The following is a 21,928-nucleotide window of genomic DNA, read 5'->3' as shown; positions in this document are numbered from 1 at the left end:
TCAATAATACATTTAACTACAAATCTGCTTTCCTCATAAATACATCTTCTGCTGCACACTTAAGAATTTTAAATGGCACATACCTGAAAACATATCATCTAATGCCCCTCCTAAAATTTCGGTTGAGGCTAAAAATACTTTATTTGTCCATTGGTTAGTTTGTGGAAGAAACTGGTCCATTGTAAGGAGAAAACTAGACTAAGAACCAAGTTTGCTTGTGGCAAGAAGTTTGCTTTCAGAGGATTTGGTCCCAGCAAGATCCTATTGCACAAAAACTTGGCACACAGTTTACCTTGTATTGTATGTGAATGGCACCCCCTAGAGCACATCACAGAGCACAAGGCAAGTGTTGCCCCTGGAGTTGTACCCTGTGGGTCCCAAAGCATCAAGACAAGGAATTTCTGCTAAGGACCTTCCGCATTTGTTAATAAGCCAACATGGAAAGAATTTTCCTTGACTTCTCTACTTGCTTTGACCCCTCTTTTGACACTTTTTTAGTCTTAACTGTATTATATCAGAGCCCTTTTGTATGACCCAGAAAAAAATAGTCCGAGTCTTTCCAGAAAACTAACTCTTCTCTGCAGCTGCAAAAAGCCCCTGGGAAAGAATCACCTCAGAGGTGTGGGAAGAAAAGCTACCATAGTTTCCAACAACTTAGCTGTGAATCAGTGCTCTTAGGGCCCAGATGTGCCAGGAAGCCTGGGTGTGGCATGGATAAGAAAGGAGGAATGAAACTGGGGGAGAAACTTTGCTTTATTTTTGTAACTTCAAACTTTCAGTGTTTTATTTGCTACACAAACTAAAAACTGAACGCTATTAGATTTCTAAATGTACGAATAATTGTGTTACAAAAGTTTTCCCTGGAAGCTAATGGATTAAGACTGCCAGCAAAGCCCCCGAACAGAGGACAATCTGGGTCAATTTCTTTCTCTTTTAAGTTGGGCAGAGATTTTAACAAGGCTCAGCCATCATTTTCAGATACCTGTGGAAAATCCCTTATTAATCGTGATGTAAAAAGGTGATTTATATTTATATGTGAAATATACATAGCATCCAAAGATACTTTGGGAAAAGAAGGCAATGTTGTAATGAAAACATACTATATTTTTATAATGCATAATGATTTACCAGGCACTTTCTCAAACATCTCTTTTAATCCTTAGCACAAAACTATGAAGTTGATCACATTGTCCATATGTGCCCCTGAAGCTCAGAGAGATTATATGACTTTTTCAAGGTCACTTGGCCAGTAAGTGGCAAAAAAATAACATGATCAAGGTCTTCAGGCAAAAAAAAAAAAAAAAAAGAATTACAAAAAACCAATGCTCTTTACATTAGAACTATTTCCAGCTCCTCAGGGCTATTTCCCATTGCCTAGGAATTGTTAGCAATGAAACAAAGGTGAGGAATCAACAAGAGACTTTTGAGGAATTAAGGTGAATCGGCTTTCCACCGAACGTACTACAGAACAAAAACATCATCACAGATAATTAAGAAAATAATAATATAAAATAATTACAACATATAATAAATATAATGATAATCATAAGATGTAATGATTATAATTAATAATAATAAAGGTGATTGTTTCTCAAACCCTTGCTACAGCCAGGCACTAGATTGTATGCTGGTCATCTACGAACTCTTAGTTTACACAATAACCCTATGGGATTTTATACTATCTCCATTTTTCAAAAGTTTAGATAAATCGGGCAACTCAGTGAAACATACTTTTGTTCAAGGGTGGACAGAAATAGGATTTGAATTAGGACCTGTCTGAAGCTGACATTTTTTCTCCAACTATGGTCTGATTAAAACACTGTTGTTGAAGAACTTAAATCTGTGTCTGAAATTGGGCTATGAATGCACTGAGATGAATTTACCCTCCACATCGTGTGGGCATGGGTTTAATTAATGTCTGTACATCATGTTGTATACCATAATAGAAGTAGAATTCGCCCTGCTCTTTCAGAGACAATTAAAATAATGCAGAGAAAGAGACTAGGACTTTGTATCAGGTCTCTTCATGGTGTTCCATCTACCAGACGCCACATTCAAACACTGGTTATAAGAATGCTCAATGATCTCAGTGAGAACCTCATCAAAGAAATAGGAAATATAAAAATGGAGACAGAAAACATAATAAAGAACCAGTCAGAAATGAAGTATACAATAACCGAAATAAAGAATACATTAGAGTGAACCAACTCTATATTAGATGAAGCAGAGAATCAAATCAGTGATTTGAAAGATAAAGTAGCAAAAACATCCAAACAGAAGAGCAACAAGAAAAGAATCCAAAATAATGAGGATAATTTGAGGGGCCTCTGAGACAACATCAAGCATAACAACGTTCACATCATAGACCAGAGGAAAACAGAGAGAGTAAGGAACTTAAAACCTATTAGAAGAAATAACGATGGAATACTTCCTTAGCCCGGTGAAGGAAATAGACATACTAGCCTGGAAAGCACAGAGTCCCAAACAAGATGGACCCAAAGAAATACACACCAAGACACATCATAATTGCAATGCCAAAGGTTAAAGACAAAGAGAGAATCTAAAAAGCAGCAAGATAAAAGCCATTAGTTATCTACGAGGAGGCTCTTATAAGACTGTCAGTTGATTTCTCAACAGAAACATTAGGGATTGACAAGAAATAGTCAAAGTAATGAAAAGCAAAGATCTACAACCAAGATTACTTTGCCCAGCAAAGCTATCATTTAGACTAAAAGGACAGATAAAGAGCTTCCCGGACAAGAAAAAGTTAAAGGAGTTCATCGTCACCAAACCAATATTACAAGAAATGTTAAAGGGACTACTTTACCCCTTTGCCCCTTTCTCCCAGCTCCTCAACTTCCCTCCCTTCTCGCTATCATCAGATTGTCTTCTAGATTTGTGGGGGAAAAAAATTCTTTAAATATTCCACCAGACTACTGAGGTAGTTACTCTTGTTATCCACACGTCACAGATGAGATTAGAGAATATTAATAAATTCCCTAAGATTTCAAGAATGCAGGCTGCCCCAGCCCAATGTTACATCCCACCAGGACAAATTTATGAGAAGAACATTTTTATTTGGGCCCCTGAATTCCTTTTACTGTTCCTCTAAACACTTTGAATATTTATTACAAAACAAAAGCAGCCTCCATTGATCTAGACCTATCCATAAAAATGGCTTTTATGTCCAACCTCTCTTGACAGAGATGTTCCTTTTTCTCCTAATGGACCTGAAAAAGCTAAAGCCAATAGAGTGATGAAACAAAAGTTTTTACTACTTTTAGAATCATTGCATATCTTTTTTGCCTCTTCTGATAAAAGCTTCTAATAATCCTTGCCTGGATCCTTGTCTCAATTATTTGCCACTGATGCTTCTTGTTTGATTGAAGTCTGGTGTACATTGGGTGTTTTCACATTTGCCCTGAATAACAGAGGGTGCTGGCAGCCAAAGCTGTTTTCTGTGGCATGGAAATTTGGGGCAGTAGCTGTGTGTTTTGAGGGAATACCTAACTGCTGCTGAGAAATCTGTTACTGGACCTCACAGACACCTGCGCTGGAATGCTGCTGCCAATAAGTGAGTCAGCATGGAAATCAGCCATTATGATCACAGACTAAGGCCTCTTCACATCTCTTCTTTACCCTCCTTACCACTCCCAACCTCTCCACATCTGCATTTCCTGCTTCCTTCTCCATTCCTTTCAATTTTGATGGAAATCCCAGCCATTTTGAGCTGGATGAGAACTTGGAGGTGACCTACTGCCTTCCACCAAGAAGAATCTGAAGTATGGAGAAAGGGAGGTAGTCCACCTCAGCAAGCCTTAAAGCCTGGCTCCTAAAGCTCCATCTACCATGAACCCTTGCGCTTACTTTCATGACCTGCCTTTTGTATATAGAAAAGTGAAAAAGATCATGCCAACAGAATTTCTGTGAGGAAGAACATTGGATGTTTTCAGAAGAAATACTTCAATAAAGTTCCTAGTGCAGGAGGGTGAAACTCCCAAGGACACAGTCAAGCTATGAAAAACAAGTGCAAATTGCTAAGCATGAGGCCAAAAGAGAAAAGGAGAGGAGTTAGAAAGGGGAAGGGAAAGGAAAAGCTTTCTCTTTCCAAAGAAGAGAATGGAGACTAGACTTTGGGTAGTAAGCACATAATAGAGTACACAGATGTTACATTATTATATTGTTGTACATCTGAAACGTATATAATGTTATTAACCAATGTTACCCCCAAAACATTTAATAATGAAAAAATAATTAGAAAGAAAGAGAATGAAACCATAAAGGAGGGGGGAGGGAGAGTGTGAATTCGATCCCTCCTGAACAACCCAAAATCTTCAGTAAAATAAACATATACACTCATAAAACATTTGGTATGAATGGGATTACAGTGGAAACCAACATAATCAAATAATCAAGGGGCTAAGTTTGACGTTTGGCCCAAGCTGTACAGGGAAGAAACAGTGTGCGTACGTGCGGGAGTGTGGGGGCCAGAGGAAGCCATAAGAATCTCAGCCTCTCACTGAGTTTGTAAATATCTAAGGGAGGGCTTTGTACTTGGTGGGGGTTTGAGTCAATTGTACCCAGATCTCTAAAATGCAAGGGCCAACATCTGGGCATAAAGATATATGAAGCTATCTTTGGGGAAGCAGAGGGAGCCTTCCACAATGTACCTTCGCTAACCTAAGGCTGGCCCCGAGGGTCTGGGTCACGAAGCAGAGGACATAACCTGGCCTGGGACTGAGCATGAAAGACAGAAAAGAGGCAATAGTCTGTACAAAAAAAAAATCATTTAGTGCAAAAGCAAGACTTCTTTACAGCTGAACTCAAGTGTGGGTAGGTGGGGGAAGAGAACAGGAAGAGAACACATCCTCCAAAAACACTCCTTGATGAACCTGTGTGCATAGTAGCCAGAGACCTAGCTCCATGAGTCAGGTGTCACCTGTGCAAAAGCCAGGAGCCCTCAGGTTCAAGACAGTGTTGAATTCAAAAAACAGTCCAGCAGATGAAACAAATTTATAAGCTATTCTCACGTTTATTTGTTTCTCAAATACCATTTATGGAAACCATATATATATTCCATAGCAATACTTGTTACAATTCTTTTTCCTGTCTTCCCCAGGGCTTGCACACCGTGCAACTGCCTCTTTGTCCAAACTCTCCTTATTGAAAATTATCTGTGTCTTTATCCCTCTCCTCTCTCCTCTCTGCTCTATAGCATGTTGATCAATTTAGCCTCTTGGACTTTTATTTTTATTTTCTTATATTATTCTGATCTTCGTCAACAAAAGAGGATCAAGGACCTAATTCAAAAAGAAAAATCCTTTTTCCTTCTACCCCACCAGTGTTGATTTGCAATTCTCTTAACTGTGCAGCACAACAGGGATGGGAACAGAGCTGGAAAAATCAGAAATCTCCCCCCAGAGCCAAGGGGGAAACCAAATTCTTAAACGAGAAGGGTAAACAAGGCTGGAGCACACACATTAACACATCTCGTGACTGCCTCTGATGGAACACGTGTTCTCCAGGGGATTTAACAAATTTTAAACTTTTCCTGTGCATTGAAATCCTGATAAATTTCCCCATTTAGGAGGACTGAGTGGTGATGTTATTGGTGATGCTGACCGCTGCTTCATCACCATACTGGGAAGGTGAGACATCTGAAGAAGGATTCTCTCATTTCTTTCATTGGGAAGTAACAGTGTTAGTCAGCAATATTCAATAATACTTCCTAACCACATCTAAGAAACCCATTTCAGACCCTGAATTTGGCACTGGTAGACAGATGCTTGCTAAAGACAGTTTAATACGGGAATTTCAAAAGCAAATTCTCCTCTGTAGCTTATAAATTTTCCCAGCAAGCCCACGGTTGCATTAGGTCACTACTGAATAAAATCTCTAAGAGTTTTTCATGTCCAGGCTTCTCAAGGCCTTGATAGGAGAAGTGATATTCTGAATGTCTGCTTTTTCCCCAGTGGTGTGAGCAAAATGAACAGTGCAGACGCCTTCACTTGCCTGAGCTGCTAGTGGCCCCACTTCACAGGCTGACTCGATACCCCTTGTTGCTGAAGAATATCTGGAAAAGGAGTACAGACTCTGCTGAGAAAATCATGATCTACTCCATCAAGGAAAAGGTGGAAAAGTCGATCCGTAAGTCCCTGAGATAAGTGACCCCGCGCTCCAGTAGAAGCTTAATCAAAGAGTTGGTGGTTGGGGGCGGGGGGCCTTCTGGCTACCAGGAACAATCTGGGCTTCCATCTTAGAAGGTAATTCCAGTGCATTGAGGTCACGGTTCTGGGAAATGTGGATTTGGGTTTGAGGGAATTGTGTATCAAACACACACAAAACAATGGGCCCCAGTCACATCCTGGTGAACCCTATGAGAACTCTACCACCGAGCTTACGCAGGACGTGGCTGTCTCCAAGGTTTTCAGATGTGAGTTCAGGCAGGAAAAGTTCTACTTCCCAGATGATTGAAGGCACTTTGTTTTTAACATCCACACTGAGCCCAAACACAAAGCACATGGGAATAAACACCATGGGAAGCCTTTCCGGAGGACAAGTTACTATTCATCATTTTTTTTCGGTCACTGAAATCCAGGGACAATCTAAAAATAATGCCGACTGTGATCTTTAAAACTGAAATTTGGTAATAGGAACAGAGCAAGACCTGTGATGACTTAAATTTATCAGAGTAGCTCTGTACAATGGAATCCAAAGAATTTTGTGATATATGCCCATAAGCCAAGATTTCCTGAGAGTGTCAAAGGGAACAAGTCAAAGTTATGATTATCAGCTGCGAAGAAATGATATCTTTCTTTTACAAGTTTAAAGGTAAAATGGGAGTTTCTTTCCTCTTTTTAAAGCTTTTGCTCAAATTCTAAAATGACCCAAGGAACTAAAATTAAGCTTATCAAATGAATAAGACAAAAATTTAATTAAAAGCAGAGTTTTAAAAACTTTCAGAGTAATTTTGAAGATTATTATTCATTTTGATAGGTTTTTGAGGAAGAGAATAACATCCCTTCTGGGGATTTCTCAATAAAATATGGATTTTCATAGTTGGGGGAAGAGATCCTTGTGGCCTTCCTTTAAGTCTATGAGCTTAAAGATGATAAATTCTCAAGGATTCTGTTAACCATGTGATTCTGTGGGCCTATGGCTTGCCCTTCATGTTCCTAAAAATCATTTAATAAACCTCAGTAGAATATGTTATTAGAAAATGTTGGAACATTAATACAAATCTTAAGAAGAGAAAATAAGTTTTCACTAAAAAAAATAATTATTCTTATCATAAAGGAAATGCATATTTTATGATTAAGACAAAAAGGCATGTTCATCCTAGTTAGTCTGATTTTTTTTTCATCTTCTAATTACAGGCCATGTTGTATGGGGAATAAGAGAAAGCTACCAAGGACACTATTTGTATTATTTAAATAAAATTGCACAATACATTTCCAACCTACTGAATTAAATTATTTAAGCTTCATTTTTCTCTGCAAGAGACTAATTCCAAATTAGTGGGGTTTTCTAAGACATTTAAACTGCAAACAATACGTTAAATGAACCTAAAGTATGGTTTTACTCCAGGGGCAGTGTCTCTAAATGATTACTGTGCATCTTGGTTAAAATTTATGCTGTAATGTCACGTGAATTTAAAAATATATTGAATGTGTCTTGTTTTTCAGGGGATCTTGAAGGAAAAGTGAAGTGGCTTGACAATTTCCAAAAATTGAGACACCTACAGGAGATTATAGTGTGGCCTCCACTTTGGGATAGAGATAAAAGGTTTTTCATTCCAGAGGTACAAAAAGGATCAATTAAGACTTATGTTCCTTTCCAGAAGTCTGGCATTCAGGTGGAAATAGACTAGACTTTCAAGGTGCCCAGCTGTCCACTTGAAAAATAAATCTAGTTTTGTGAACAAGTAAAGCCTTCTTTCACATGGCATTGTACGTAGGGAGGCTGACGTCATCACGCCATTCTTGGCGTGGTCCTTCTGAGAGGTTTTCTCATTCTTTCTCATTCCTGTGTCCATCTACTGGCATTTCTAAATGTCCTGATCTTTATAGATAAAGCACATTGCCCCAGCTGCTGGAACGGGTTCTCTTCCAATCACTAACAACCTCTCTTTGATTTTTCTCCCGTTTCTCAAGTGCCTGAAACACATTTTTAAAGAACACATGGCAGAAAGCATCCTGTCACCGACCAACAGACACCTTCTCTATGAGGGAAAATTAACTCTTGCAGGTAAATAACTGCTTCCTTTAAAAACTTGACATCTTTGCTCCCTTGTAACTTGGCCAACTGTTGCTAATTGAAGGGCGGGAAGAATTGCATTTGCCTATGGAAGATGTGAATCACAGGACATCCTGTGGAGTCAGGCAGATGTGAGCTTGATCAAAGATTTCACAGTGTAACTAACTATGTGTCCTCCATTTTCCCTCTGTAAAATAGGATAACTATATCTATCTTGTTGTTAAAATGAAATAACATACATGAAGTGCTCAGCTCAAGGTCTGGAACATAATAAACAGTCTGTCAGCTGTTATCATCATTTTACTACTCCAGTGAGCTAGGCAATCACCTTGTCAGTGTTGACTGAGAACCTGTTATGTAAAACGTGTTGTGCTAGGTGGGTACTATTGGAGGATATGGAATTATTATTCTGTATAATCCTTGACCCTCTAGTTGGGAAGCTCTGCCATCATGAGCAGACCTGCAAGTTAAGTTCAGAATAGAAGAGGGTCTGAAGCTGGAGTACCCACAAAAGCCTTCATGTGGTTCCTGAGACTAGAGGTAGGCTTGGGGGATACAAAGATGGAGATCAGTAAAGGACAACCCAGATGAAGACTATAGCAGGAGAAAAGTCCTGGAGGCAGAAGCCACATCAGAGAATAAGCTCTGCTAGAGTGGTTAAAAGGGCAAGTCTTGCAGGTTGACTGCCAGATCATGTCCTGGCTCAACCTTTTCTGTCTGTGTAACCTTGGGCCAGTTATGGAAATCTCTCCTCTTTGTTGTGAGGATTAAATGAGCTAATGGAGGTACAAGCATTTGAAAGAATGGTTGGCACAGAATCAGTGTTCAGCAAATATTGTGATCAGAAAGGAGTGCCTGGAGAAACAAGATTTGCATTCATTCATCTATTCATTTCTGCACAAAATCTTGATTGGATACCTACTGCGTGTGAAGCCCTGTGGAGTGTGAGGTTTCCTATTTACGGTAGTGTGAGATCTGGCGAGGAGTTCCAAGCAACAACTCCTATTCGATACATATTTGCTGAGACTCTGCCATATGTTAGGTGTAGCACAAGATGATACGTTGGGACATGACCCCCACCCGGCAATGGCTGACGGGGAAAGATAGACACACCCAGCATCTTCCATCAAAGGGCTTTTTTATGCATTTTCTTCTTCTAGTGACATATATAGAGAAGTTAGATTTAATCCCATGTTATAAGTGAGAAATCTGAGGCCTGGGAGGTTCCATATCATGCTCAGGGGTATATGGCAGGTTAACAGCAGAGTCCAGACCCAAGCCAGGCTGCCTCAGTTTATGGAATGGCACCAGCTGCTTTGGAAGGCAAACAGGAGGACCCACCCAGGAAATTGCCAACAACAAGTGATAGGCTTAAAAGTTGAAGAAGGAGCTATTGGAAGCAATGCACAAAATGGATTTAGAGGAGGAGACCAAAGCAGAGACCTGCCCGGAAGCTCCACAGTGAAGCCAGGTGAGGCAGGAAGAGCCAGGCCTGTGTTTCTCAACCATTCTTAACCTACAGATCACCACCCTTCCACTTTCATTTGGAAAGATAGCAATTTTAAATTTTCTTTGATGTTATTTACAATTTCAAAAATAATTATATCTTCTGGCAAGCCCAAATCAAAGTAATAAAGTAAAACACGGCTCTTTGTTCAAACATGCCTTTCCCGCCAAAATTGTCTTCAACCTGGAATTATCAGAGATTTTGATTTACCTCTTCGGCCTATCTATGAACTTTCCAACACTGTGAGATGCACTGGCCCATCCTAAAATGTTAGAAATGGGCATGGATAGAAAAGGATGAATGTGAGAGATATCTCAAAATAGGAAGATTTTATGCTTGACAAAATGGTTAAAGAGAAAATGGATTGATGCCTTTAAGTGTTCTAATCTCTGTGTCTGAAAGATTGGTCCATCACTCTGAGGGTGACAGAGTAAAGTGGATCAGGAAGTCAATCTTAGGTTTCATGTGTGGGAATGGTGAGAAGCCACGTGCAAGTTGGATGAACATGACAATGACCATCTTTCGGTGAAAAGCCGTGTCAGGGGTTTATTCACAGGTCACACGGCAGTGGGGTGTTTGCATGGAAGCATGGGTGAGGAAACTGGCCTAAGAAGGAGTCTAATTTTTCAGAAAAAGTTTCTTGTAGAGTTAAATGTGGTAGAATGTGGATGAGCAACATAAATGTCACTAACACCAGGCATTTGTTTAATGGCATTTGCTGTGTTCAAGTCCCATCAGAGAGGAGGTAGCATTTAGTTATATCAAGTCAAAATTAAAGTCATTGGGACTTTGACTCAGTTGGCATGGAGATGCTGTGGGGGTGGGGGTAACAGTGTTTGAAGAAATAAGACATCATTTTAAATGGAAAAACATTAGACCAAGAATCAGGGGATCTAGCTCCAATGGCAGGCTTTGGGAAAATTTTTTAATTTCCCTTCATCTCTTCTGTAAATATTGTTGATGGTGGTGATGGTGATGATGATGACAATGATGATGATATCTAACATTTATATATTTTGTTTTAACATTTTTTCCAGCTTTAAAAACTGTACTATTATAAACAAATAAGTATATTTTCTCATTCCCAGAAAGTACAAATTTTCATAACTTTTGGAGCATAGCCAACTTCCCACTGGAATCACTCCAGGATATCTTTCACAAATGTGTTGCTACCCACAGATTAGTATTTCTAACTAGAAAAATGAGTAAGGTGCAAATATGATGGTCCAACAGCTGTTAACACCTAAAGAACCTGTATCATTCAAGTTACTGCAGAACTGGAATAAGTCATGAGAAAAAAATGCCTAGTCAAGATAGAACTGCACAAATCTGGAAGTCTCATATCTGGTTCTGTAGCATTTAGCTAAGCAGAATTTCAGATTCACAATGTTCATTGGTTAAGTCTAATACAATTATTTGGTTAAAGTTTTTCACTGGGATTCTAATAACTTCAAATTTCTGGGATTACAAATGTGAAGAGTCTGACTTTATGCTTACAATCTCCCTCCTTAGTCATTCTCTTTCATATCTACTTTTTAGCACTATCAGTTTCTGAATTTATCTTATTTTAAATCTTGTTTACATGTTCATTATGTGCCTGCTCTCACTAGAATTAAAATTCTTTGAAGGTAGAGATTCTATCTTCATCATTGACACATAGCAGGTGCTTAATATTTGTTGATTGCTTGATGGGAACCTAGGGCCTCAATGAATGATAGATAAAATAATCATTACTTCCTAAAATAGAGTCTAGGACATAGAAGGTGCTCACTGCCTATTTATTAAAATAAAATAGTTAAAATTATCAGGAGAAAATAAAACTATTTCATTTTGACAGTCATCAACCTAATTTACATATGAGTGGCAGAGGTTGGAGAAAACAACATTTAACAGGTCCTGAAGGTCTAGTTTTGTCCAAATATCCCATTCTTAACATTATGTGTGTATTAGGATATTGGTTCAGCCACTAGAGACAGAGGGAGATAATAATCCCTTAAAAAGATAGTTGGTTTATTTTTCTCCCATGTAAAAGGCTGAGCTCTGTGACAGCCCTCCTCCATGGAGTGATCAGGGACCCAGGTTTCTTCTGGTTTGTTTGTTTGTTTTTGTTTTTGTTTTTTTTCTGCTATCTCTGGGATATTGCTTTCTTCTCTGAGGCTGAAGATGAATCACCAGTGTGTCCAGCTGGTGGCAAGGAAAAAAAAGTGAATAGGAGAGCAAAGCCCTGCTATTTAAGGATGTGACTCAGAAACTGCACCCTTTCGCTCATATTCCATTGGTCAGAATTTAGTCATTTAATCATATTTAGCTACAAAAAAAGCTGAGTGTTGTAGTATTTATTTGCAGTATAACTGTACCCACAAAAAAAAACTCAGAAATTCCATTACTACAAAAGAAGGGGTGAATGGTTTTTGAGGGACAATTAAAAAATTTTGCCATAGCCTCATTTGCAAAGAACAGATGAATTTCCAGTAATGATAGAATACAATGTTTCAAAAAACATTCGAGGATGATTCAAGATTGAATAAAATATCTAATTTCTTCTCTACGCAAATATGGAAAGAATCTTTTCTCTATATTTAAAGGGGAGGAAATAGACATGACTCTTAAATATTTTATCTATTAACTTAAACTTTGACACCAAATTTCCAGGGGTAAAAGTATATGAGAAAACCTTTCTAGAATAATATAAATAAATAAAGAAGAAGAATAAAAAATATTTACTGAGTTTTCTTATATTTATTTTAAGTACCTATCGCAGACTGCCTCTAAATAGACTGTCTTTTCCTCTGAAATCGCTTAAATTTAACCATTTCTTCTTCTAATTTCTAAAGAGTGAAATTAGAGAGGGGGATACCTTATTCTAATATTTGATTTCTCTTCTACTAACTCTTTCCTAGAGAAAAGCCTATTTGCCTTATGTTGCTATCAAAAAAGTTTATAAATATAAAGCTACATGAAGAATATTTAAACATTATAGACACACTGCCAAACTTGAGAAACAAGAAGTTTAAATAACTCTTAATCAGCTAGGGCCACCTTACCAAAACTTCATAGACTTGGTGGATTAAACAACAGAAATTTATTTCTCATGATTCTGGAGGCTGGAAGTCCAAGATCAAATAGCCTCCCAATTCGGTTTCTGCTGAGAATTCTCTTCCCAGCTTATAGATGGCCACCTTCTCAGTGTCCACATGTGGCTTTCTCTATGATGTTTCCTCTTATGATGACACTAATCCTATTGGATCAGGGCTCCACTCCTATGTTTTCATTTATTCTTAATTACTTCCTTATTCCACCTAGATGAGTCGAAAGGCAAAAATACTGTACGTTCAACATCTTAGTCGAAACCATTACAAATATTATACAAGTCATCTTAGACCTACATGAAATGCATCACGAATACAATGTCTTTAAAGTCATGAGCTTGGGCTCTTTTCAAATCTCTGCTTCAGGAAGAAATCAGTCCAACAGTAGCGCAGTGTTCTGACCATATGTTAGGAGCGCCCTGAGTTACCAGCCTGGTGTGCCAGGATGCCTGGACTGTTTTGTTTTCTGAGAGATTCTTTGGTCTAAAAAAAAAACCATCTGCTTACTATTTCCAACCCCAATTTCACCTTCTTTCTTTCCTCAGAAAGTACGAGATTCCTAGATGTTTATCTGTTTCTCTTTGATGATTTCCTCTTAGTTACGAAAACTAAGCGCAACAAAAAGGTAAAATGCTGCTATTTTTAAATAAATCTGCTAAATAAGTTTGAACTATTTCCAGAAAAGTCGTGTTAAAAAAATAAGAAATTCTTATACATCAAATTGGGTGATTCACCCTCTAAAAAAATGGAGACATTATAAAATATTGTCTTCTTCAATCATATAGTTCTAAACTAAAAAATAACAATAATGAAAGCAAGTTACATTTCTTAAGAATGTCAAAACACATGTACATTTTTAGAATAACAACCTGTACACTTTCAAGGTAAGTCCCAGAAGCCACAGGATTTTATTCCTGACCTGCCTAAGCAAGTGAAACCAAAATGCTTTTGTCCATATTGACCCTTTCATCATCCAAATTGTCCGCCACAATGAAAGCTACCAAAGTCGGGGGACTCTCTAAATTGGCTGCTGCCATGTGCCCAGGTGGTATCCACCACTCCTTCTGATTTGAAAGCTCACATCATTCCTGGAAGATAATGATTTGGGGGCACGGTGGAAGAAGCCCTGATCTCTCAGTATCCACCCGGATGTAAGAACGGCAACAGCCAAACAAATGTATAGCTGGCATCACAGACCAAGTGAGTCACTTGGAGTTAAAGCCACAAAATCTCTTCTGAAAACAGGGGTTTTTCCCATTACTTAAGTATTAATGGCTACTGCTATTGTTGTTTTTACTAATGAAGCCATGGGTATCGTGGTCCACTAAAGGTTTTCTATCTTAATTTCCCATGTCACAGTCTGTCCCCTGAATGGTATAAAGGAGTGGTATCATGAAGAGGGGGCCTTCTGTAAGACAATCAGGCACCTGTCTTAGAGGTGGGAGGAATAGCTGTAATATGTCTTAAGCCATCAGAGATATCTAATGTTTCATTCACCCACTTCTTTACCAGATGACTAGCTTTACACAGATATAAGATCATGATACTAGATATCTCATATCTTTTAATAATCTGAGCTTCTGAATGACATGTTGGTTAGTTGAGCTAAATAATTTAAGGATTTTTAAGCAATAAAATAGACACCCATTAATCTGTGAATAGTTGAATGGTCATTGGAAAAGAAGTGGGTAATGGAGAATATTAAGAATCACAGGTTTGAAACTTGAAGGGCCTCTTCTCTTACGCTGTCCAGACTAGCATTTCTGAACAGCACAAGCTCTGAAAATCTCTATCCCTTCCAAAACCTTGACACTAAACACAGCTAACTTCCTTTCAAATAATGGCTCAAACCCGAGTTAAAGGCAGCCCATATTCACCATATTATAAGGTAATATTCTGGATTCATGCTTCACAACTTGATCCCAAAATAAGAAATGTTATATTTTAAATCCTTCTTTAAATTACTCTGTCTAGTAAATCTGGAGAGTTTTGTTGACTTCATAGGCATGAAAATAACCACCCAGAGAAGACATGGGGTTTTACTTATTTTGGAAGAGGGAAAAAAAAGAAATGTTATCTGTTTTAAATTCATCTTTGCAATTTAATGCACCTGTTTTTAAAACTTCAACATCTTATATATTCAAAATAATTTCAATTATTTATAAATTATAGAGCATAGAATCTATTTAAAGTTTAGTATTTGATCCCATGACAGAGTTGGCCAAAATGAGGCTCCCCTTTCTCATTCATCTCACTCAGTACTATAGAGAGATACTGGAAATGAAGACTTTCCCACCAATGTGATAGTGATTAACATGCTTCCCAATTGTAGATGTCACACATTATTTATTCAGGTAATTAAATTTAGGTCTCAGAAAACTGTGTTTCAAATCACTATGTACTTTGAGAAAATGTTTTTCAAGACCCAGAAAGAGTAGTAAGCTGAATTTCAAGCAATTGTTTCTAAAAATCAATTTGTTTAAGGATACAATTTAGGTATGTGTGTCAATACTTATTTCCTATTAACTGCATTATTTCCCTCTTTAATTTCAGAAAGTTGGAGTTTCAGACAGCAGTTTAATGTGTCATTCACTTACTCCTGAGCTGCAAACAGTAATAAAAGAGGGTGGTTCCTGTACAGTACTCGATCAACCCATTCCACTCGATAGATTGGTAGTCAAAAGTATCGATCCACTTCATGTGTCAGGTACGTGTCAGTTTTCATCATTCGGCTTATCTGTTTGCCATCACAAAGTTTTATACTGGCCATTTTTGGTAACCGCACATGAATCCAATTTAAGTCTTCATAAAAGACAATACCGAGTTTCTATGCAGCTATATATCATTCAATCCACAAATCTGTATGGAAAAAGTATTGGACTTGGTTTCCAGTGCTTGGATGACCCAGCTCTGCCACTCACCAGCTATGTGACCATAGACAAGGAGCTTAAATTTTCTATGCCACAGGTTTCTCTTGATAAATAGAGATAGCAATATCTAGACCAGTGGATTGCCAAGAGAATTAAATGAAATAATGTATGTAAAGCACTCAAATTATAGCTATTTTTAGTATGGTTATTACCATTATTAGTACTGTTCCTATTGATAAATCCCTAGTACACCACAATGTGTTATATAAGCCTAAGATATTTTGTTATATAGCTCTATAGAAAGAAATATGCCAGAAATTATCTATCTATCTATCTATCTATCTATCTATCTATCTATCTATCTATCATTTACCTACCTACCTACATATATATATATATATATGTAGGTAGGGGTGTGTGTGTGTGTGTGTGTATCATGGTAAGGAATATATATCATTTTCATTAATTTTTCAAGCATTTCCTTAATGTCTACAGAGAACTTCCTGGGTACCCTAGAGTTACAAAGATGACTAAGAAATAGGACTTGTTCCTGGCAAGCTCTCAAAACAATAAAAGAGCAGTTAATTCTGTCACGAAAGCCCTGGTACTGGAAGGACTGAAAGGACATTTCGATTTCCTTAGTGTTGGGTGGACGTGGCAATGTTCAGAAGGAAGCTGGAGGTCATTCTGCCCTGCATATAGGCTCCTAGGAGACCAGCTGAAGCCAGAAGGAGAGGACTGCCTTTCTGCTGCAAGGGAGGAGCAGAAACAGAGGGAGAACCACCATTCCCCTCAGTTCCCACCCCAGCAGTCCAGAGCGTCAATGATTGGGATAGGACCCACCCATGGATAACAGAGCAGCATTACATAGCGAATGAATGAAGGAATACACAAATGAATAGTAGTAATAGCAAATATTTACACAGTTGTTACATAACTAAGTTATGTATTTAAATGTTTTACATATGTTAATGGTTACATACTGAATGGTTACAGAAGAGCCCCACTAAGAGGAATCTTGCATCCAGAACCAGAACCTTCTGTCTCCTTTTTCTATTCTTTCTACTTCCACTATGATTTACTGGAAAGTGATCTGGACACGCCCCAAGCCCTCTGATACCTGACTCGACTGTGTCCCATCACGGCCTCTATAGGCCAAAGTCTGCATAAGCCAGGGATCATTTCAGGAATGAGCCTAAAAAAAGGGACATCTCAGGGTGACAGGATCTTTGCCTGTGAGGATAATACCCCCCACTCTCCACCTGGTGTAAGCCCTTCTCCTTGCTCGGTGGACAGCAGAGCAGTGTAGATGGGAGAAACTCAGTATGTGAGGCCCAGAAATCACTTCCTTTTGTTTGTTTAAGTTTACTTTTTCATGGGAATAAATGTCATATCAGAGGACATCTTAGGCCAGGAATTTATTCCCTCACTCTAGTGGCCATAGTAGAAGATTCTGGCATGATAAATGGACCTGAGGGGAGGAAGCTGTCAGAACCCCACATGGAAGAGTGGCAGCAGCTTGGGTTCAGTTCAGCCACAGTACTGCCAGGTTTAAAAATTGGATTTTATGGGAAATCTGATTACCTTGGGAGACGTACGTTTTTTCTCCTCTATTCCTTTTTCTTTTTTCGTTTTTTTTTTTTAATATAAACAGTACTTTTATAAAACTACGTGTTTTTCTTGTTGTTATTTTTCGATTTGTCCATTGCCATCTCTTGTTTCTGTGTTTTTATATTTTTCTGGTCTATTTAGACTGTTTGGATACAGTCACTGCATGAGGCAAAATTACTATAGAGTGAGAAAGAGTATAGGGCACAAAAAGATGAGACAGCTTTGGAGTAACAGAAACCTGGTTTCAAATCCTTACTCTATCATTTACTGTATGATCTTGGAAAAATTAGTCTAAATCTGTTTCCTCACTTATAATTGGGAATTATCTGACCTATCTTATACGGTTGCTGTGTGGTTTAAATGACAGAAAAGGAAAAAAAAAATAACATAGTGCCCAGTACACAGTAAGCGCTTAATAAATGGTGTCAATTATTATATTATTATTTATCATTGTAATAGAATGTCAGAGGGAAAAGAGCTGTTCTTAATCAAATATTATCTTTTTATTTTATTATACAAACCTAGCCATACCAGGTCTTTTTGCTTATAAATCCCCTTATACCAAAGAAATGAGAGATGCCTTGAATAACTAATAACTAGAGTTGTAATTTTTGAGAAAAATGAATTCCAAAATCCAGCCAAGAACAGCAACCTATGACCTTTAAAGCCTCACTTACCGTAGGGAATTTATAAGAAGAAAAATGGGAGTAAAACATAGAGGGATCTTTTTTGTCCCAAAAACTCATTTTAACAGGTTTAAGTCCTCTCATTTCAAAGAAGCAGGACAGAGTTTTATGATATTAACAGACTTTGTTGTCATAGCATTTAGAAATTATAAGGTTTAGATTGGGCATAACTTGTGATACTGGAATAGCTCTTGCAGTTAAAAAAATTAAAGTCTCACATTCGCTTTGATTCTGAAATGAGGCCCAACCTGCCTCACTGAGTCTTAATTAAATCCACAAACTCCAACAAATAGAAATAATGACAGTGGACAAGCATCAGCTTAACGATCATCCAGGTAAAAATAGCACCCTTCTCCTCTTCTCTGAAATACCTGACCTGATCGGGAGCCAGCCCTGGTTTGGTCGTTTGATTTGTCCCTAAACATAAATCAACTAAGGAAAGGATGTATAGGCTACAGAATTTTATTCCTTGTGTTGTATTAATAATTCAAGGAAGAAGCTTCCATTTTAAGAGCTTCTGCTGTATAAAACTGGAATCCGCTCTCCCTGTATTTCTTTAAGAGACAGCTTAGGAAATTACAGACCTGACTGTTTCTTTTGCAAACACAGAATCTATGCCAACATTTCTTTTTGTTTTCCTTTACACTTCACATATTTTGGAGGATGTTGGATTTTATTTGAGTCAGTTTTTGGCTTTTCTTGGCCTGTTGTGAAGCACTCAGGTAGTTTTGTACCTGTGTCACATCTCAATTTGTTTATAACCCTTGCTTTGCTGGGTTATAAAACACTTAAAAAGGAGTGTGGGGGTCAAAAAAGAAACAACAATTCCATTATTTTCCATATTTTTGTTATCTATATTATATACACATAAAATCTTACTAATATGCTAATTTATGGTTCCTTGCAGAAGAGCCCATTTTCAGCCATAGTTGCATTTCATCAAGCCCCAGAGTTGTTAGTTAAGGAAGAAAGTGTTTTCATATTTAAGTGGGCTCTATTTGAATATAGTAGTGAAGTCTTGGTCTTGAAATCAGACTTTTTTTTTTGTAATCTACAGAAACCTCCCACCTTCATTAATAAAACAAACAAACAAACAAACAAACAAAAACTCCAGGTTCTTTGAGAAGAATGGAGAAACTATTTAGATTTCCTATTAAATGAATTGGCTTTTTGTCTTTGTGATCTTTTTCTAGCCTTTGGACTAAGAAATGCTTTTCTTATTCAACATGAAAACAGATATCGGCAGTGTATAGCAGCATTCTTATTACAAGCCCAAACGGAAAACATCAAAGTATGTATTTCAATTTTGTAAGTTCTGATTCTTCAAATTTAACATCAGGAAAAACATCACCCCAAACCTAAGTAAAGGCGAATGAGAAGTTCTGTGTGCTTCCCTCAGCAGCTCTGGGAAGGGAAGAAGTTGAGAGGACAGGAGGAGCATAGACATGTAGTCCATACGGTGCTCAGAAACCTCGAGGTGACAATTTCCTCACATTAGAGTTGACACAGCCTCCCTCATTTTCTTCTGCAGCAGAAGCTCAAGGATGGCTTCTGAATTCTACAATTTCTGTATGAAATGGGGAAAGGACTGATATGGGTTTCATGATTGATTTTAAGATGCTCCAATCAATTTCCAAAGGCCTAGTACACAAATAATGTGGTGTCGACTTAAGTGAGGGGCTGCCGCGCTAATGAACAATGTCAAGTCTGCTCTTCAACCTTTGAAAATATACTATTTTTTCAGCAATAGAGTTGAAGAGCAGCTGCCTGTCTGACTCTGGTTTCTCTGTTTTAGATGTTTCCATTTTTGTCTTTCCTCTGGTAGGCTTTCATCATCACGGCAACAAGGTGGCCAGATAAATGAAATATCGCATTCTTCTTAAGAACTTTGCTTTCTGGGTCCCCTTCCTCAGTCTATTTTGCAAATTATACCATTGGTTAAGAACTTCTATTCCCATACAAAACATAAATTCGACAAATTTAATGTTCGAATTATTTATATTCTCAGTACCCATTTTTCTAATTAGACATCGTTGATTGTTATGATTCTTTGATGGCTCATGACTGTTTACCTCACTTGCAGACCATACTCATTTAATCCATTTGCATTTCTGTATATGATTGGAGATATTTATGACATATTAGATGTAAGAAAAAAAGTGGGAAATATGTAAATGTTTCATCAGTCCTCAGTTTTAAAGAGCAAGTCAGTAAATACAAAAATATATTAATCCAAATATGTGAGAAATTGTCAAGTTAACATTCTCCTGTCTTTGCCCCACTGTGCGTTTGTATGTGTATGTATTTATATATGTATGCATGTTATTTATTTATTTATTTATTTGTTTGTTTGTTTATTTTACAGAAAACGTGGATGACACAAATAACATCAGCAATCTCTTGCTTCACCAAGAGTCAGGAAACCAAGAAAATATCTTTATTCACATCGCCTGTAGAATCCTCTGAAATTTAGGGACGTAAAGCAAACTTTTCATATATGAGAGAGTGAGATATTCTTTCATTCAAACTTTCATAATACTTAGTGATGAGTTAGAGAGGAATGTGAATTTTAAAGGAGTTCCAGAATTTTAGAATTTTAGATAGTAAAATCCTCAATATCGAGGAATAATGACTGCAACAAATTTGAACCCTGAGGAATTTCTTGACAAGTACATACTGATATTCAGACTACCTTAAAATGTTTCAGTCAGGCTTACAGGAGGTAAGAGTAAAGTATGGTGCTATAATTTGTAAAGGGTGGGTGATCAGATAAATGAAGGAAAACACTGCTCGTATGCAGTAGCAATTCCAGCAGCATCTTACTTAGTGTATGTCTATCATGAAAAAAACTTTCCTACATGGCTTCTAAATTAGTCTTACTGCTGTATAGTCCTACCTCACACACATTGGTAATTCTTCAGATACAAAGTTTGATTGCTGTTTTAATATATTAAGCAATAAATAAGATCTACATTTTAATAGCAGTTTTTAAATTTCTGTTCTCCAATAGTTTACTTATCTCAGGTATGTTTTATAATATTCTAACTTGGAAGTAGAAAATTCCAAAGACTAAATTCCTCTATTTTAAGAAAGAAAAAGCAAACATCTGTTCCAGTTCTACAGGTTCACTTTCATATGGGAGATTTTTTTAGAAATAGTAAGATATTTTTCTCTAAACCTCATTTGTGAAGAATGATGGAGTTTGTCATAAAACTTTCTGGTTTCGAGTGGGATCTGGTCATGTGTATGTGCTTGCGTGTGTGCTTTAGCACAGTACAGCCACTTGGCTTTATTTGGCAGTACTCGAAACTTCATAGAATTTTTTATTAAGAAAGGCAGCTCGAAGCATTATGCTATCATGGTGAAATATGCTATTAATTGCATTTAAGAAGTTAGTTCTGACGGTCAGGTGATATATATTGGAAATCCACAAATTTCAGTTTCAGCCATGGTACCTTGTACAATTTACACAATGGAAGTAGCAAATTTATCAACTTGGGCTGCAAGATAAATGATACCTTAATTGATCTTTTTTAAGTCGGAGAATGGGATAAAGAAGATGATGCTTGGGGAAGTCATGTGTATAATTAACTCTTTGAGGAAAACACAAACCAGGCAGTACAAGTATAGCACAAAGGCTCTTGCTCAAAGGCCAAGTACTATTACAATGGAGCATCATAGTCTCTGTGTAATAATATCAGACATTTATAGGAGTAAGTGAAAATAAAAAGAAAACCTGGAAAGTGATAACTATTTTTAATGTCCAAAAATAAATGAGAAATAAATAGAGGACAATAGACTTCAAGTGAGTTTCTAGTGATGGGACCTGGATGAGATCGAAAGCAATTTATGTTCAAAAGACAACATAGAAGATTTAGGAAAAAATTTCTGGGCAAAATATAATGTATA

At 37.4% G+C, this 21,928-nt stretch overlaps 1 protein-coding gene across 4 annotated transcripts in view; it reads left to right on the top strand.

Moving 5' to 3' along the window:
* PLEKHG7 (pleckstrin homology and RhoGEF domain containing G7) overlaps window positions 1–21,808 on the top strand; it is a 61,655-nt gene extending 39,847 nt beyond the window's left edge. For all 4 annotated transcript variants that reach the window (XM_016147668.2, XM_016147660.2, XM_016147685.2 and 1 more), the window contains 7 exons: window positions 5,973–6,147; window positions 7,686–7,801; window positions 8,154–8,247; window positions 13,398–13,477; window positions 15,406–15,559; window positions 19,213–19,310; window positions 20,385–21,808. In XM_016147668.2, the coding sequence (XP_016003154.2) occupies window positions 5,973–6,147; window positions 7,686–7,801; window positions 8,154–8,247; window positions 13,398–13,477; window positions 15,406–15,559; window positions 19,213–19,310; window positions 20,385–20,492 (825 nt within the window). In that variant the 3' untranslated portion in view covers window positions 20,493–21,808. The remainder of the gene's footprint in view (window positions 1–5,972; window positions 6,148–7,685; window positions 7,802–8,153; window positions 8,248–13,397; window positions 13,478–15,405; window positions 15,560–19,212; window positions 19,311–20,384) is intronic.
* The last annotated feature ends 120 nt before the right edge of the window (window positions 21,809–21,928 follow it).

The sequence above is a fragment of the Rousettus aegyptiacus genome, unplaced genomic scaffold (assembly GCF_014176215.1).
Source record: "Rousettus aegyptiacus isolate mRouAeg1 unplaced genomic scaffold, mRouAeg1.p scaffold_m13_p_2, whole genome shotgun sequence".
Lineage (NCBI taxonomy): Eukaryota > Metazoa > Chordata > Mammalia > Chiroptera > Pteropodidae > Rousettus > Rousettus aegyptiacus.
The sequence above is the reverse complement of the archived record's forward strand: the minus strand, read 5'-3'. Positions and strand labels throughout refer to the sequence as shown.